The 19583-nt window shown below is 38.5% G+C and overlaps 1 protein-coding gene across 1 annotated transcript in view; it reads left to right on the top strand.

Moving 5' to 3' along the window:
- Positions 1 to 1073: 1073 nt before the first annotated feature.
- kcnip4a (potassium voltage-gated channel interacting protein 4a) overlaps positions 1074 to 19583 on the top strand; it is a 122155-nt gene continuing 103645 nt past the window's right edge. Inside the window, exon 1 of the mRNA XM_017471851.3 lies at positions 1074 to 1455. Within this exon, the coding sequence (XP_017327340.1) occupies positions 1371 to 1455 (85 nt within the window). The 5' untranslated portion in view covers positions 1074 to 1370. The remainder of the gene's footprint in view (positions 1456 to 19583) is intronic.

The following is a 19583-nucleotide window of genomic DNA, read 5'->3' on the forward strand; positions in this document are numbered from 1 at the left end:
CGTATGCCCAGTAATACTGGGGTAGGCTCTGGACTCATCATGGCCCTGTCCAGAATAAAGCATTTAATGAAGATGAATAAATGTTACACATCTCTTTACCTCACTTTGATAGCTCACTGTAGCTGTTCACATTGCAAGTCCTTATTGCTTGCCTACAAAGTAACCAATGGAACTCTACCCATTTACATGGAATCACTCCATAAGGCACAAATTACATCCTGATTGCAAGTGAACGGCATATGGTGATACCAACATATCACCAAAAAATTGATTCAGAGTACTCTGAGTATGTGTGTGTGTGTGTGTGTGTGTGTGTGTGTGTGTGTGTGTGTGTGTGTGTGGCTATTTAAGTATATTCCCTTTTGTTACTGTGTTAACTCCATCAATGTTCCACAGAATCTGAGCTAAGAAATTCATAATTGGTTCAAATGAATCAATTTGTGCAAATTGTTACCAAGATGTTCACTAATGGGGGCACAGTAAGTTAGTGGTTAGCATGTTTGCCTCGTACCACCAGGGTTGGATGTTTTGTAAGTCACCTTGAATACAATCATCTGCCACATGAATAAATGTAAATAGATGCAATTGTGTAGATGAGATGTAATTGTGATGTAATTGTGATATGTAATTGTCTTTAATTTCAGTTTTTATTTACCTCATCTCACAATGCACACTCCATATTTCTCTCATTCTGTCTGATCGACTGTCTCCTGTTAGAACTTTGGTTCTCCTTTTTTTTATTTAATGCATCAATTGCTTGCTTCTTGTCAGCTCTCTCACTCAACTCAGTCCTGCAGATAAGCATAGGTGTTCTATAAGAACAGCTCCATTATCACCTGTCATTGTTGATTCATGAGCTTTGATACTTTCCCAAGTGCCACTCTTTCTCTCCCTCCACCCCTCTTCTCTCCTCTCCTGCTCCTCCCTCCCTCCCTCTCTCTCTCTCCCTCCACTCCGAGGCCGTGCTGGTCCCTCCTCCCCAGCAGTGGTCAGGAGGAGGCTGAAAGCACCACAGATGGTTCTGAGTCACATGAGCAGTCAGACTACTATGAAAGTGTGTATGTGTGTGAGAGAGAGGGAGTGTGAGAGCTTCGAGCACGAGGTGTGAAAGCGCAGTGACAGCTGAGAGAGCCGACTACTGCGGGCTCAGAGATAGGCGCAGCTCTGAAGGAGAGAGAGAAAGAGAACTCGGCACCTCTGGGAAATATTTATAAGAGGAGAGGCAATGCCGTGTAGTGCTGTATGAGCGTGCCGCCTCCTGTACACACACACAGCAGGCCAAGTGTACATGCTGGGATCACAGCTGCAGGGGGGAAAGTTTTCTGACAGAGAACCTACAGAGAAACGAACAGTAAGCAATAGCTTCAGCTATGAGCTGCAGGAAGAGATGCAAGAGGGAGATCCTAAAGTTTGCCGGGTACCTCTTCAGATTCATCACCGGCACGCTTAACACAGGTAAAGTTTGGAGCAGTTCCCTCACTGATAGAAGTTTACACCACATACCATTGATCATTAAAGTGATTACTCTTATGCAAGTAGCTTGCTGCAAGTGTCACTGTAAAAGGCAGTTTCACGTGGTCATATAGATATTCAGAATGAATGCATGTGCTTGTTTTAAATTCAGCTGCACTGTGAATGAATGTATTTTTTACATATCATAAGCTAGTACAATGCACTCGTGCACATGTCTGCAGACAGAGTCAAATCTAATTCTGACCTTGTTCATTACTGAGCCCTTCCATCATAATTGCGTTAATTAGGTCAGTGAATGCCTTTGATTGAATTATGATGAGGTAAACAATCTTGCATAATCATTTTCTGAATATAAACTAAACCACTGAAGACAAACATATTGCAGTAACCTTACTGGGAGTCCTCCAGATGATAAAACATTCCATTATTGGTTATTATGGTTATTATATGACTGTCATCCTTTGTCAATGTTTTCACTTGTGAATGCAAATATGTTCTCTGTGATATATTGTAAATATATATTTTTTTTTCCCAGGGTTTGAGCAGTGTATCATATTTCAGATATGGATGGGCTTGTTGTAAATTCATGAAATAAATCAATGAACATGTAGTGACCATGTTGACCTTGACGGAGGGTTTATATTATTATAACTCAAGTGCCGCTTTCAATCCATGAAGAACTGGTAAATTATGACAGAATGTGTTTCACTAAAGATAATCCATGACCACACCTGAATCTTTGTATTGTATGTGAAGAATAACACTGTAGAAACCTGTGCATGTAGTAATGGAAGGTGGTCAAAAGGCTACATCAGAATGCTCTGTTGTGCTGCTGTGTTAACTTTGCACTACCACAGTGACTGGGGTGGAAATGAGAATATGAGGTTAAATTAGTTTTGGCTACATTCTATTGAATTTCTAAAGGTTAGAGCCACAACAAGATCTATTTCAGGATAATGTGACAGAAAATTATATTAGAACTTGCATGTCTGTGTTCTTTGTCTCTCCCTTTTTTGCAATCAATATTTGCAGTGGTTTATTTGGCAGCTGCTAGCATGGTACAGTGTAAGTTGATGCATTGCAGCAAAGAGGTTTGAGTAAGGTATGACTTACAAACCTCTTGGTGTCCGTGAGCTTTCATTCTTTATTGATGCTTTCTGTTCTATGGAGAGAGTATCAAATGGGTGAGTAGGTAGACAAGTGAGTGAGTGTAGTGCACAATGAGAATTTCAAAAATATTGGTTTTGACTGCTATCCTTTACTGGTTTTGAGACAATAGATCATATGAAATAATACACAACATTAGCATGTCCTTTTAATGCTGAAACTGTCTGTATTGATAATGTGTAAAACAATGTTTCTCATGAGAATGCTGGTTAGTATGAGTGAAGGCTGTAGAAGTTTGTGTTTGGGCCTCATAGGCCACTTTAGCTTAAACTGTTGGCAAGTATCATTCTGACTCTGTAAAATGCAGATTTAAGGTTTAAGCACTGAGGCACAGTGAAGATTCAGAATTGGATTATGCATTTCATCCAGACCTTTCACTTTAATCTGTATCTCATAGCAGGGGTCATTAATTTGCAGGTCAAAGACATGGACAAAGAAATATGCATTCCTTTCTGCTTTAAGACTTATTTATAGCCAGGAGCTAATCAGCAATGGTTAAGCATCAAGGTAACTGCTGTCATCATTCAGTCATGTTAGTTGCTTTTCCAGACCATTGTAAGCAAGAAAATGATGTAGCTGGACCTTCACAAATTTATATAAATTCAAACACTAATAGATATGAGCTGGATTTGTATCATAGCATTTGTAAAATTGACATTTAGAGGCAATTCATTAGTTTATGACTGCCGCATAGATCCTAGGTATGATCCATTATTTTTATTATTCTTATCGATGTAATGGAATTGATACAGGGTATAAAATGTATCACTGTTTGATTTAGCTCCTTATCCAATGCAGGTTTCTAGTTTGTCTCTGGCAACCAGCAGGTATCAATAATACATAAGTAGCCCTGGCAGAACAATTCAGTTATACAATTCAATACTAGCTGTAGTGCTTGTTTGGACAAAGCCCAAAGCTTCTTTTATTGCTGAATCACTGAATGTGAACGTTGTTTTTGACAGCCACACTTCTCAAGAGTGTAACTAAGCTAACATAGCCTGGAGCATTACCCTGATACATTACCAATCTGATCAGGCTTGGGGAGTAATGGAATACATGTAACAGAGTTACATAATCAGGACACAAATAACTGGTAACTGTAATCCGTTACAGTTACATCAAAAAACAAAGTAATCAGATTACATTTATGCTTTGGACCATTGTCTTGCTGCAGAATCCAGTTGCGCTTGAGTTTCAATTACGGACTGAAGACCAGACATTCTCCTTTAGGGTTTTCTGGTAGAGAGCAAAATTCATGTTTCCCTCAATTATTGCAAGTTGCCCAGGCCCTGAAGCAGCAAAGCATCCCCACACCATCACACTCCTCCACCATGCTTGACTGTAGGTATGATGTTCTTTTTGTGGAATTCTGTGTTTGGTTTACGGGACCCCTGTCTTCCAAACAGTTTTGACTCATCAATCCACAGAACATTCTTCCAAAAAGATTGAGGATCATCAAGGTGTGTTTTGGCAAAATTAGACAAGCCTTAATGTTCTTCTGGGTTAGCAGTGGTTTTCGCATCGCAACACTTCCATGGATGCCATTTTTGCCCAATGTCTTTCTGATAGTGGAGTCATTGAACAGTGACCTTTATTGATGCAAGACAGGCCTGTAGGTCCTTTGATGTTGTCCTTGGTTCTTTTGTGACTTGCTGGATGAGTCGTTGCTATGCTCTTGGTGGAATTTTGGAAGGTTGGCCACTTCTGGGAAGGTTCAATACTGTGCCAAGTTTTTTTTTCTTTCCATTTGGACAGAACGTCTCTCACTGTGGTCATTTTGAGTCCTAGAGCCTTTGAAATAGCTTTGTAACCCTTCCAAGACCGATGTATTTCCTTCTTCCTTCTGATGTGTACCTTCTTCCTCATCATTTCTGGAATTTCTTTTAACTTTGGCATAGTGTATTACTGGTTAAGACCTTTTAACAAACGTCATGCTGTTGAAAAAGTTCTATTTAAGTGTTGATTTGATTGAACAGGGTTTGCAGTAATCAGGCCCTATTGTGTCTAGTCCAGCTGAACCCCATTATGAATGCGGTTTCATAGATTTGGGGAATTAGTAACTACGAGGGCAAATACATTTTCACACACGCCCAGTTGTTATTGGATAACTTTTTTGCTTTAATAAATAACATTATCATTTAAAAACTGTATTTTGTGTTTACTCAAGTTCCTTTGTTTTATCTTAGATTTAGTTTTAATTTCTGAAACAATTTACTATGAGATATATGCATAAACAGAAGAAATCAAATACTTTTTCACAGCGCTGTATATTTATTGCTCTCTTTATATTTTCCCTAGAGTGCCTAGAGGTGTAGATTTAATCTGTTCCTGAGTTTTCAGTTCTTCTCTTCGCCCTTTTGGAGACTAAAATACTTCATCTAGAATTGTTTTTTCCCCCTCTAAATAATGTGATGTGCTAGTGCTTTCATAAGATGCTCTAATAGGTGGCATTTCTTTATTCATAATGAATGGAAAGATTTGTTTTTTATGATGTTATACTCACTAAAAATCTTTTTGCATGACTGGCTTACAGCAATTCCTTTGGATGCTTTAACATGACACTGTGTGTGTAATGTGTTGGTGTGCATAAAAAAAGAAAAGAAAAAAGAAACTTTGAATAATTAATACATTTAATCATCTCTGTTTCAGACTATTTGATATTTGAACAACTGATATTGAAAAGATATGTAAAAGTAATGCTTCAACAGTTTTCTAGTAAAAGCTCCTTAGTCTTATTTATGTAATTATATGTCCAATGTACTTTGTTATGTTATGCAGGAAAGTTTTTTGTTTAGGTTCAGGAATGATATTTCTGACTTTTCAGTCATTTTCCTTCCTCTGCAACGCCCTTGTGAACTAAGTGTTGTCACGCATCTTAAGTGTTTCATGGTGATAGGTCCAAATACTTGGCAAACATTCTGGAATATTGTCTGTCTTTTGTCTTCCAGAGAAAAGAAACAAAAATGGACATAATGTTTCTGACATTGTGCATGCATAAGCAGCCAGAAAACTTTCCATCACAGTGCAGGCTTTGTGTTCCTCTCTATTTCTGTTAAAGCTTCACTGCCAGCAAACAAGACCATTTATTTGTGAAACAAACCTTTCATATACACAGTGATTAGTTAACAGCTTAGTGGACAGTTATCAATAGGAAATCAATCACGATTTGATTTACCTTTACAATACAGTTGTTTGTAGACTGAGATATGATTTAGTTTGTCAATACTGTTACTCTCAGCACCAATATCCTATTACACTAACAGAGATAATTAAGGAAGGGGTCTGCTACTCTATAAGTTTTTCAATACCCAGTAGCACCTTCAGGAAATGGATGACAGAAAGTGTTAAGGGAGTGTGGAGTGCACATTTGATGGCAATGCAGTTTAACAGCTTTTACATGTACAAAGTATACTGTTTATACTGTTTATATTAAAGGGTATGTCCACACCTTTCAAGGGAATAAACTGCTATTTAAGAATAACAGTTTAGAGAGAGAGAGAGAGAGAGAGAGAGAGAGAGAGAGGTGAGCATGCTTGCCTTGCACCCCTGGGGCTGGTGGTTTGGCCTTGCACCCCTAGGGCTGGGGGTTCGAATCCAATCTCCGCCCTGCACGTGTGGCACTAGCATGTTCTCCCCATGCTTCAGGGGCTTCCTCCCCCAGTCCAAAGATATGCATTGTAGGTTGATTGGCATTTCCAAATTGTCCATAGTGTGTGATTAGGTGAGCGATTGTGCCCTGCGATGTGTTGGCACCCAGTCCAGGGTGTCCCCCGCCTTGTGCCCCAAGTTCCCTGGGATAGGCTCCAGGCTCCTGTAGGACTCTGTGTAGGATAAGCAGCATGGAAATTGAATGGATGGATGAAGGGGGACCCTCAGGGCCTTCTAGGCCAGCATAGAAGACACAAGGATTTCTGGAGATTAAAAACCAAAATGTCTGTATTTTTTTTTCATTCATTGTTTGTTGAATCTTCATACACAGTATGTTCTCTATAATGTTGAACTAATAGTCTCACTTCATTGGTGCATGTTTTTACTGGAATCAAAATGGTTATGATTTTGAAACAATAAATATAAAATTATTCATTCAGCTTTTTTGTTTGCTCAGTGCTTCTGTAAATCCTTCTGGGAACTGAGCCTAAGCTTTAGCCAGTCTTAATTTTCATGATTGTGCTTTATATGTACAACTAATCTCTGCATCTGTGCTGAAAGTAGGTGCTTGAGATAAGAAGGAAGATAAATGGATAGCTAGCCACATTACTGTGTCCATTAAAACATAATTGAGAGCTGAAGTTGCTCATGAATTTGCTTAGGTAAAAAAATATATATTAAAATACACAGCAAAAACCCAAGTTGGAAAGCACAAAATGGATGAGATAAGTAAATAGATTACATACCAAAACACATGTGGTCACAGAAACAGATGAGTGCATTTTGTTCATGCTGTTGTTTTAGCTAGCTGATTAATATAATTTTTGCAACCTGGCTGGATAGCAAACTCTATTCTATGCAGTGCTCTAATCCACCAGGGGGCGCCCGGGGGGCCTCAACAATTTGGTGTGAAAAATAAATTCTCACTCTCAGACAACCACACACACACACACACACACACACACACACACACACACACACACACACACACAATCAATTCCTAATGTAATGTAATGTAAAGATGTAAGATGTAATTATTAATAAAATTGGGGGATATATTCAGAAGTCTGTATTTTTAATGTGTGTTAAAGACATCTTGCAAAAGGGGGGCCTCGGTCAAATGGTAATGCCATTTGGGGGGCCTTGCCCAGGAAAAGTTTGGGAACCCCAGCTCTAATCCATGTGATGGAAAACAAAGGGCTCAGCACAAGCCATACTACTAGCATAGCCACTAGTAGCAATTGCATTTTGCATACCAGAAAACAAACAAACAAACAAAAAAAACTTCTAACTGCCAAATCCTACATTCAGCAGCATTAATGTTTTTGAACTAGCCGGGTTTAACAACAGAAAATAGGCATCTGCTTTTTTTTTTTTTTTTTTTTTTTGCCTCCGCCCTGACTGGGATTTCCTAGTGGCTATGTGTTTTGTTAGTGACTGCTTGTGTATGGTCAACAATAGTGTTCCTCTTTTTGTTTTAAAACAGTTCAGTGTTAGGATTCTGTGCAATTTTGTGAAAGGTTTTAAATATTATGAGGTAAAGTGTAAGCATGCTTCTCTGCCTTTCTAAAGATGCTTTTGGAAGCAACCATCCTAAGCTAAATGCAGGCTGTCCCAAAAGTATTCATACATAAGGGACTATGTTTGCTAGTACCATGTCGGTTGTGCCTTCGTCAGTGGCTGTTCATGGACATTGACTTCTCCTTTTGACCGCAACACTTCCAGTATTTTTGAATTTGTTAATAAGTTTGGCAACAGTTTGATATGATTGCCATGTTTCCTGTTAAAGTCTATCACAACCCTCTGACAGCTTCTCGATCCAGCCATGACAATGATTTCAATCTGTTCTTATTTTGTCAAAGGCATTCTTAAAGGCTATCTAAATTAAGCATGAACAATGTTTGGAAGACATTTTGCTACAAAGTCTTGTATGGAGACTTTTGGGACCCCCTGTATTTTTTTTATATAGAAAAATGTCATTTTCAAAACAACCTTTTGATGGCTTTCATAAGGAGGACATAGTGAGTGCCGTAGGTCTAACTGTTTGGACAGTATAAATGTGTTCCTGTTTGCTGTGTTGATGTGAACCCTGAGACACAAGTCATCTCAATTTCTGCTCTTTCCTGACAGCTATTGCAAGGTCATGTTGCAGTTGGTCTCACGTGATAATGTACTACAAAGTCCTCATACTTCATGAGAATCCACAGTAAGCACATATTTCACAACAGCAGGTTGTCTGCACTGTAAATCAGACAGAACAAGTACAAAATATCTAAACCCAAATATAAAGTTGTATTAATATTTGCTTCAAGGAGGTTCTGGCCACTGATTGGTTTGCAATGTAGTCTAAATTCAGGATTAGGGGAGGTAGCTTTTCAAAGGCATTGCTTAATGTGACTTATTGAGACTTATATCGTACACCTTGTTTTCTCTGGTTTTGTTCTGGAGTGTGAGGAGTCTGAATATAGAAGCTAGTATGTTCTTTTTGTCTGGTGCTACATAACTTTCCTTTACACACACACAACATGGAAAGTAGCTGTATCTAACATTGCTAAATCATATTCCAAAAGTAACCCATCCCAGTTTCACATTTTAGACCAATGTCTGGAAGGCTTAATCCTGAAAAAGGATGTAGGAGATATAGCTCCCCAAAATAAAATGCATAGTATTGTGTTAGGAATCAGTGCATGGCCATATCACATCATACATACATACACATTGCAGTTCATTGATTTTGAAATCTGTCACAAGACCTACTACAGTCCATGTGATTACGGCACAACAGTAGCCTTCACTGTTAGCATTAGCCTTCTTTAGGTTCAGGTTCAGCTGACAGTCTCCTCAGCAGCTCCTTCAAAAATATCCATAACAAATAGTGTCCATGCCAAGCACCATAACCTTTATATGTGGCATAACTGAGTGCCTGCAGCATCCAAAGCCAAGAGAGACAAGCCTGTAACCTTTTCAACATGCTATGCCAATTGAGGGATAATGCTACAGTTCCTTGTCAGTGGAGGTGTACTTTTCCTCCTTGTGTTTCATGGCTATTGTATCACTCTGACTGGCTGGCGTTCTCTTTGCTTGCCAACTGGATTGATGCCAAATAACTGCCACATTTAGTCACACTAGAGGCAGACAAGTCTAGAACACTGAAATCCTGCCCGTTCACTAAGATCCAGGTTTCCCTTTTGGTTATGAATAGCTGGTTCTCCTGAGGTAAAGGAACATGAGCCTTTTGCTTGTTGTTTCTACTCATGCAGCCAATTGTATCTTCTTTCCAGTATGCTGTCAACAATAAATTTCCATTCAAGGTGTTATTGAAACACAGCTCATTAGAACTCATGGGTAAATTCTGATGCACATCAGTTACCATTTAGGCTAATTTGTCTTGGTATAATTAAATACATGTGGACAATTTGAAAATAATGAAGATATTATGTTCCCCTCAGTGTTTTGAGAAGTCATTACATAGTATATTGAGATATTGCATATAGAGACATGGATTTTTGTACATAAAATACACCATATGGCAAAAAGTATGTGGACACCTGACCATCACAACCATATGTGGTTCTTCTCCAAATTGTTGGCCCAAAGTTGGAATCACACAATTGTAAAGAATGTCTTTGTATGTTGTAGCATTACTGTTTCCCTTCACTTCACTTCACATGAAACATGCTCCAGCATGACAATGCCCCTGTGCACATTGTGAGGTTCATGAAGACATGGTTTGCCAAGTTTGGAGTGGAAGAACTTGACTGGCCTGCACAGAACTCTGACTTCAACCCCATTGAACACCTTGGGGATGAACTGGAACTTCGACTATAGCCAAGGCCTCCTTTCCTGATGTCAGTGTCTGACTTCAGTAATGCTCTTGTGACTGAATGAACATAAATCCGCACAGCCATGCTCCAAAATCTAGTGGAAATCTTCCCCAGAAGAGCGGAGGTTATTATAAAAGCAAAGAGGACTAAATCTGAAATGCGATGTTCAAAAAGCCCATATGGGTGTGATGCTCAGGGGTCTACAAACCTTTGGCCATATAGTGTATCTGCTAGGATACCATCACTACCACCCAGGAGTTAAACTAAGAGGGACCCCAGGAGAATAGAGTAAATACTGAACACTGTAAATGTAAGGGATAAATTAAGCCATTTATTTACAGCAGAAAAATATTAATTTAGCAAGAAAATATTTTCATGGTATTAAACCAATATTGCTAACATTCATGAAAGAAGTAAATACCAATTTTAACCTCTGGTGCCAAATATTTTCATGAGGATCATAAATGCTTAATGGTGATAAAAAATGTTACATGGCAGTTTGGTGTTGTAGCTGGTACTGTGACTGTCTCGCAGCTCCAGGGTCCCTAGTTTGATCCTGAGCTCAAATTACTGTCTATGCAGAGTTTCTTAAGTCCTCCCCGTGTTCGTATGGGTTTCCTTTAGGTTACTGAAGATGAATGTTAATTTTGTGATAATAGGTTTCTGATTTGGCTGATAAGATGATGGCATTATGAAGTCTGTAACTCTGCTTGTTGCAGTCCACAGATTTCTGATATTTTACCACAAAAAATTTTATAATCTCATCATGGGCTGATAAGTTACTGTATGCCCTTAAAATAACATCAGAGCTAAACTGAAAAAATAAAAATCTAGACTTTCTAGGATGTGATACAACATTGGCTGCAATGCAGTCATTGTTACCTTGGGGAGTGAGTAGTCTAATTGTTTTTTTCCTTCCATTTGATTCAGTTCAGCTTCCAGTCAGCAAATTTCAATTCTGTCTCTCCTAATGTTCTAATTTGCCTAATTTTCACTAATGTTTGAAAATGAGTGCCTCCTCAGTATACTCCATGCATGTTGTATTTTTAGAAGTGTTCTGTTGCAGACCTTGTCTGGTTGCAGGGCTCTTTCACCAGACCCCACTTGGAGAAACATGGATCATTAATCCTCTAAAGTAAAGGAAGAAAGCAAAGTAGGATTATGTGGATGCACTTTTGATTAAGACTTTTAGACATTAGTGTTAATAATACTACATAATGAAGGTTGATATTTGACTACAAAGCTGAAATTTTGTTCCAAGCAGTGGCCACTATTTTTTGAGTATTTACAGCTTTTATAGCTGAGATGGTGGTCAATACTGTGGCCGTCTGCAGCTTTGAAATTTTAGACCTCTCTTCTGCCTGTGTAGCTTACTGTTTTTATCTATTGTTACTTTCAGAATACTATAGCAATGATTTAATCCTTAGAGACAAGCATCAATCCATATTAGTTAGTGTTGAGCTTTTCCTGAATTGCCCACAAAGTTGTGGTTTCTCTCCCTGAGGCTTTATAAAATATACAGAGAGAGAGAAAAAGAGAGAGGTTTTTAATTATGTTTAATATAATTTTTATACCACAGTACTGTCTCTAGCGTATTGATTCATTTTCTATAACAGCATGGCTATGAACGTGTGGCAGGAACAGATATAAATGCAGGTAAATTAGGTTTTATTTAAAATGCAGGGAGACAAGTCCAAAGGGTTAGGCAAAATCACAATAGAAAAACAGGCAATGGTCAGGCGATCAACATGAATTAGGCAACACTATGGGCAAAAACCAGAAACAAGATCAATACCAGTGTTGTGGATGAAAATGACATGAAATAAACATGAGGGAGACTTAGTATGAGTAAAAATGTAATTTTATTGGTAATTCACAGGACGGGTGGGTGCGTAGTCTGGAGGAGAGCGAGAGGGGGAAGAAAATGGGGTGCATCCTGGGGACATGGGGAAATCAGCGAGGGTGAAGTGAACGGACCACTGAGAGTCGGGCAGACTGGTAGGTGAGAAGAGGGACGAATGGTCGGGGCCCGGATCAGAGAAGACGACATCATCCTCGGACTGGAAGCTGGAGGGGGGTTCTGACTGTGTAGAGGCGTCAACATGCACGTTCACGGGGCAGATTCTGTATCGAAGAAGAGGGGGAACCCCGGATCTCCATTCCTAGAGGGGGTGCTGTGAGGATAGTTAAGTAGCATCATGATATCAGCAGTGAGATGCACAAGCTGGTAATGAGTGTCCAGATCCAGATCCAGATCCAGGTCCAGTAACGGAGAGAGAAGGGACTGACGACGGGCACCGGCACCTAGACATACAGAAGCGGTATTAGTCAGATGTGGATAAATTGGAAAATTTTTTTTAAAGATCTTTAAGAGTAGTACACTATGGGTTGTTAGTCAAAAAGTCGAAAGAAGTGTACGAGCTGAGGAGTGCTAAAACACACACACACACACACACACACACACACACCCTCGTACAGTCAAGGGCGAGCAAGTAGACATAACACACACACACACACAATCTCTCTCACACACACAGACTATTATAACTTTATAAGATTAATAAAAGAATAATAAAAAGGAATATTAAGATATTTTAAGGGTAATATCTTATAATAATAATATATATACTCTTTATGAAAACCAGAATAATAGGATATGTGGGACAGTAGAAGGGTAATATAATGATATTAAGAAGTAGGAAGTACAGTAAACCGGTTTTTCAAGCAGTATATATATATTAAGAGATATAGAGCAAATATGAAAATAAAAATTAGGAATACAGGAAAATATAACTTACTCATGATTCAGATGGTGAAGATTCTTGTAGATTAAAATTCTCGTCTCACAAGGAAGGCCTTAATTTTAAGAGAACCATGAGGAGCCAGTTATAAGGGTGGATGGGTCAAACTGCCCCCCCTCGAGATAACAATAAGACCAAGGTCCCATTAGATTGTTTAGTCTCCTCCACTTTCTATTCTCTGGGTAACTGAAAATTGAAGTTTCTGATGCCCTGGGTAACTGAAAACTCTGGTTTCTGATTCTCTGGGTGACTGAAAACTCTGGTTTCTGATCCTCTGAGTAACTGGAAACTCTGGGTTTTTATTTTCTGGGTTATTAGAAATGCCTGGGTTCTGATTTTATGTGTAAATTAAAACCCCTGGTTTCAATTCTATGTGTAAGTGAAATAGCCCTTTTCTGGAACATAAGAGTAAGGTAAATGAGCTCTTTTTTAACCCTATTGGTAGTGAGATCATAGTCTTCTTGAAACATATGGGTTATTTAGTGTGTAAATACAGTATAAATACTGGAGCTTAAGCTCAGGGTATTGGGATCACCTCTGAGAATTCTCATCGGTGTGGATCTCGTGTGGTGGAATGGAACAATAAAGCTGGACCCTTGCTTCTTCTCACTCACGGCTGGTGTATTTTTTCTATCTCCAACTGGGCTCAGAGGTAGATGTGAGTATTGGCTTCTAAGTTGAATTTTAAATGTTTTTGGGTAATAGGCTAAATTTGAGCCAACACCAGCGATACATGATAGCAAGCTACAAAAGGCTTAGTAACTACAGGTACTTGACACTGCGCATATGCTTCGCAATGAGTAAGTGATGTGAGAGTCCTTATACAATGTGAGTGTATAATTGAGTACAGGTGTGTGCAATCAGAATGACGGTCAACGTGATAGAGTTCATGATGGATGAGTGTTGTAGTCTTCAGTGGCCATGTTTGTAGGTCATGTTGTATTCTGGGAGGTGTAGTTGGATGCTGATTCTGGTATTAACTTGACACTGAATCATAGGGAATTGTTTACTGGACTCTCCAGAACATAAGCACAATAATAGTGTTGTTATATAATGAAGAAAACTGTTGAGATTTTGAATGAAAATATTGATATGGTGACATTTTCTGTAAGCAGAAATTTAATTAACATTTTGAAGGAGGCTTCAGTTTCAGCACTTTGCAACAGATAGGGATAAAGCTATTCCTTTTTCCCCCGACAGGGAAAGACTAAGAACAGAAAACATTGCACTTTGTGGTTTCTTGGTAACAAGTTGCATTTTCTATCTTATTAACCTCAAGTAAAAGTAAGGGAATGACTGTTTGTAGCTGCTATAACATAAGTGATAACAGGACCTAAGTTGTTTCACAGATGTTCCACAAACTAAAATGTTAAATGTAAAGATATAACATGCAATTTACTATTCTTAAAAAAATCACACCATCCCATCATGTATTATTTTCCTAAAACAGCATTCCTTTGATTGTGCATATCAATTTATTAACAATTAAATTAAGCCATGTCAGCTTGACATTTGTTTCAATGCAAAACAATATTTTCTGAAGCTGTTTTATCATTGTTTAAAATCTTTATGCTTGGTACTCCTATGGAGATTTTTATTGATATTACTGTGGTGCTGGTAACTGCACTACAGGCATAATTTTAAAGATCTACTCTTCTTCATTTGAAATGAAATCAGAATGCAGTAGTATAGTTTGGTCTTATGAGCCCTGTGATCACAGCTTGAGGAGTATTGATGCATTGTTTCTGTTGATATTGAGACCCTGTAGTCTCTATTTTTGTAAACATATTATAAAGACATAACTGATGAAATTCAAGTTCAAGTGGCTTTATTGTCATTCCAGCCATATACAGCTGGTACAGTACACAGTGAAATGAAACAACATGTGCTTCATTTGAAACAACATGTGCTTCATTTGTGCAACATTTGTGCTTCATCCACGGTGCTACATAAAACAACTCACTAACCATATGAGGCGATACTGAACTAAATAAGACCTACACATTTCTACATAAAGTGCACATGCAAATGGGTGCTAACAACACAAGTCTGTACAGTACTACTAAAACAGGACAATAGGCACAGTAAGTGACAGTGCAGCGCCGACCAGTACACAATTTTATTGTGGACATGTCCGATATAAAAGGTAATGCAAAAGATAGGTGCCAAAGAGTAACAATATAATTTAAAAATGGTATAAATGTAAACATAACATGCTATGACTTAGTATTCAGCAGATTAGCTTATACCATATATGGACATAGCAGTAATGCATTAGCAGCCAGGTAAAGTGTATAATAGTGACATAAAATTAAATATGATATTTTTATAAGTACAGTAGCAGCAAAAATGCAATAGAGTCAATGCAGGAATGGGCAAATATTGCAATGGGAGTGCAGTGGTGTTCAGATCAGAATGTGTGTGTGTGTGTGTGTGTGTGTGTGTGTGTGTGTGTGTGTGTGTGTGTGTGTGTGTGTCAGTCCAGTCTCAGACTGTGTGTCAGACACAGTCTGGCCATGAGGTCCTGAATGCTTTGGTGCCCTTTTCCAGACAGCAGAAGGGTGAAGAGTTTGTGTGAGGGGTGTGTGGGGTCGTCCACAATGCTGGTGGCTTTTCGGATGTGGCATGTGCTGTAAATATCTATGATGGAGGGAAGAAAGACCAAGAGACGAAATGATCTTCTCAGTTGTCCTCCCTATATGCTGTAGGGTCTTGTGATCCAATAAGGTGCAATTTCAAACCAGACAGTAATGCAGCTGCTCATGATGCTCTCAATAGTTTCTCTGTAGAACGTGGTGAGGACAGGAAGTGGGAAACGGGCTTTTTTCAGCTTTCGCAGAAAGTAGAGACACTGCTGGGCTTTATTGGTTAGGGAGCTGGTGTTGAGGGACCAAGTGAGGTTCTCTGTCAGGTGAACACCAAGGAATTTGGTGCTCTTGACTATCTCCACAGAGGAGCCTTTGATGTTCAGCGGAGAGTGCTGAGTGCGCTCCTGTAGTCAACAACCATCTCTTTAATTTTGTCCACATTCAGAGACAGACAGGTTGTTGGCTCTGCCCCAGTTCATTAGCTGCTGCACCTCCTCTCTGTATGCTGACTCGTTGTTCTTGGTGATGAAATCCACCACGGTCGTGTCATCTGTGAACTTGATAATGTGATTGGAGCTGTGTGTTGCTGCACAGTCATAAGTCAGCAGAGTGAACTCAGTGGACTGAGCACACATCCCTGAGGGGTCCCTGTGCTCAGTGTGGTGGTGCTGGAGATGCTGTTCCCGATCCGGACTGACGGTCCGGTCTCCCAGTCAGGATGTCCAGGATCCAATTGCAGATGGATGTGTTCAGGCCAAGTAGATTCAGCTTTCCAATCAGGTGCTGGAAAGATTGTGTTGAATGCTGAACTGAAGTCTGTGAACAGCATTCGAACGTAGCTGTCCTTTTTGTCCAGGTGGGTGAGGGCCAGATGTAGGGTGGTGGGTGTAGGGTGTTCTTATTAATCCTAACACAAGTATCTCTATCAGTGTAGAATAAATTTGTGTTTTATTGTAGTAAGATATTAAATGGAGCTAATATAATTACTAAATGAGAAGTAGTAAAAGCAGATGCAGGTGAGCCTAATCATAATTGCCCTTGTTGTGGATAGAAGGTTCTACTTTTTCTACCTGCCACTGAAAAATAAAGCCATCACTGGTCTCTATTAGCTGTTTTAAAACAGCTGTCTCTAGAATTAGCATGATGATCATGTCTCTGTTTTGGACTTAACGATCATATATACTACTACAACTACATGTTATAAAATAAAAATAGTATAATTATTGTGTATGTGTAGGTATAATGTTTTGTAACACAGCTCAAGATGTATATGAATGTGATCGAATAATATTGGACGTTTTATTCAGTTCTTTTCAATCCCTTTTAAATGCAGAGTAACAGAAGTCGTATGAATGTGAGGGAAGGGGGTCAAGCCCCAGCACAGCCAAGCTGCCACTGAGCAAGGCCTTTAACCCTCTCTGCTCCAGGGGTGCCGTATCATGGCTGACCCTGCGCTCTGACCCCAGCTTCCTAACAAGCTGAGATATGCAGAAAAAATAATTTCACTGTGCTGTAATGTATATGTGACAAAAAAAGCCTTCTTCTTCTTCTAAAACTCTTAGGTTAGACAGATCTTAAATTGCTGTTTTAATAGTGGATCGCTATTATACAAACACACCCTGACCTAGCATTTGATTGATCTTCTTGTTTTGCAATTAAGGTGGCTTGTACCTTTTTTAACCCTTGTCTTCCAAGCAGTGTAATGTAATATGAACTTTTGTGCTGTTATCAGGGTAGGATGAAGACAGGAATGAATATATAATCTAGAAAATAACTGGAAAAGTCATATTTCTTCTGTAAATATGTAAAGTCATATTTCTACTGTATAGAGCTCACAAATAAGATTCCTATGTAGAATTGTAGACATAAATGAACATCCTATCTTCCCCATGTTGTGATAAATCCCTACCTACACTCACACACACCACCAGAGAAACTGATCCAATCACAGTATAGGCTCACGACAAAGGATTTCCTTCCTTAAAACACAAGAAAATAGAGATCAATGGAACAAGCTGAATTACACAGGGACCAAATGCTTAGTGTCTTTTATGACATTGACATGCCACTGTTGGACTCGTGAGCCTGTATGCTTTATAACACTGATTATGCACTGGCTATTATTTGACAGCCTTTCTTGACTGCTTCTTAACGATCAGTGTTATAGATCTCCATGACAGATGCATTGGCCCATAAAGAGTGCAGCATCAGCATTTCCTCTCTTCCCTCTATGGTTTGCTGTCAAAATGATGTTGGAAAAACTTTTAATTACATTGTAGTTGTTTAGTGTTTGTAAGCAATCCAGCAATGTGTCCTGAGACAGCTTGATTCACAGTAGATTTATTGTTATTGCATAAACCTATTTTTTTGTTGTTGTTGTTATTTACTTTGGTACAGTTGCCATTTAAGGTAAGCTAGCAGGTGATAAAGAAAGCCAATAAGTTCAAGTTAAAGTATTTATCTGCACCACTGTCTTGCTCTTTTTTTTTACACCACTTTTTACACTTGTTCAACCCCACCTCAGCCCACTTGTTCAAGTGTTAGACAATCTCAATTTGCTGGAGTGTTTTTGTTTTAATTGCGAAATCGCTTAAACTCATGACACCCACAACAAGAATACACGCACAAAATTAATTAATATATTATGGAAATTGTTCATTTTAGGACTGTGCCAATTTAACGCTTGTAGCGTTAACATAGCACTACATCATGGCTACATAAGTCCTTCAGCTGACATACTGACATAAACGTTTCTAAAGGCTTATTGCAAAGAACATCATGAACACTGTTTTTGTCAGTTCACAAGTAAGTCAGCTGACAGATCGACAGTTATGTTGGCACATTTTCTGTGCTGATGTACTTTAAAAACCCATGTCTACTGGCTTTGTAGCTCAGTGAACATCTTTTAAGTTCTTGTATATTTCTCTGTCTATAATATAGTATAATTCACACAAAGAAGTCATATACAGTTTATATATAGTCAATTGTGTGGTAGAGCTTTTGGGGAAATGATAAATGAGTCACTGTGTAAATATGGGTTATTTCTAATCAGTAAATATGAAAATCTGCAATCAATATCTTTACCAGCTGTTTTCTCAAAATGAGGTTTTTTTCATCACTCTGAACCAAAAATCTCAACTTGTGTAGCACTTACATAAGCTATACTTTTCATTTTCATTCTTAGTTATATACTGAAGATTATTACAAAGGATTTGTTCACACAGTGTTTATTGCCTGATTTACACAACATTTTGTATTAAAAACATGGTGATAATCAAGGTTTAATACATGTGCATAGTATTTAGAGATTTTATAAATGGAAAAAAAAATTAGATATCCGAAATCTGTTCTGTAAAACTCTGAAATATTGTTAAAATGAACTAAACATTTCAAATATAACTGTTTTCAATATCTAGATTTTTGTTTTTTTAAATGTATGTAATTAAGCGCATATTCAATGAGATAGTATTTTATTTGCATATCTAAACATACTTTTTTCAGAAAACTTGTAATGCAGGCAATAGTTATAATAATGTATATAATTTACTGGCAAAGTTTTATGATAACATCTTCACATTAAAAATGTTCACCTATTCACTTGTAGTGTCTCGCCTTAATTAAGATGTGTTACATTTTACTTCTAATAAGTTGAATGGCCTATGTTTCCTTAAGTTTTTTTCTTTAGTTATATGACTGGTCAGGAAGTGTCTATGTAGTTTCACTGTAGCCATGTGAACACCACCGCCAAGTGAAGTGATAGCAATCCATGCAAATATTAACAATGAACACTAATTAATTAATAAAAGCACACTACCATGGGCTGCAAAGTGGCACAACAGAAAAGCATTCATGCTATTATCAGGAGATTGTGAGTTTGAATCCTCATGATGCCATAGCCATCCATAGCCAGTAGCCAAGGCAGCAAAATTTGCCATGCTCATTGGGTGGGAGGGATGGTCAGAGACACAGTCACAACAACACTGGCCAATTGTGGATGTCTGTTAGCTCATGTTTGTCGAAGAGGGCAGATCTGAGTGTGTTACGCTGCTCTGTGACAAGGCAGTTGGTTGACTTCATGTGAC

This window comes from Ictalurus punctatus, chromosome 7 (genome assembly GCF_001660625.3).
Source record: "Ictalurus punctatus breed USDA103 chromosome 7, Coco_2.0, whole genome shotgun sequence".
Classification (NCBI taxonomy): Eukaryota; Metazoa; Chordata; class Actinopteri; order Siluriformes; family Ictaluridae; genus Ictalurus; species Ictalurus punctatus.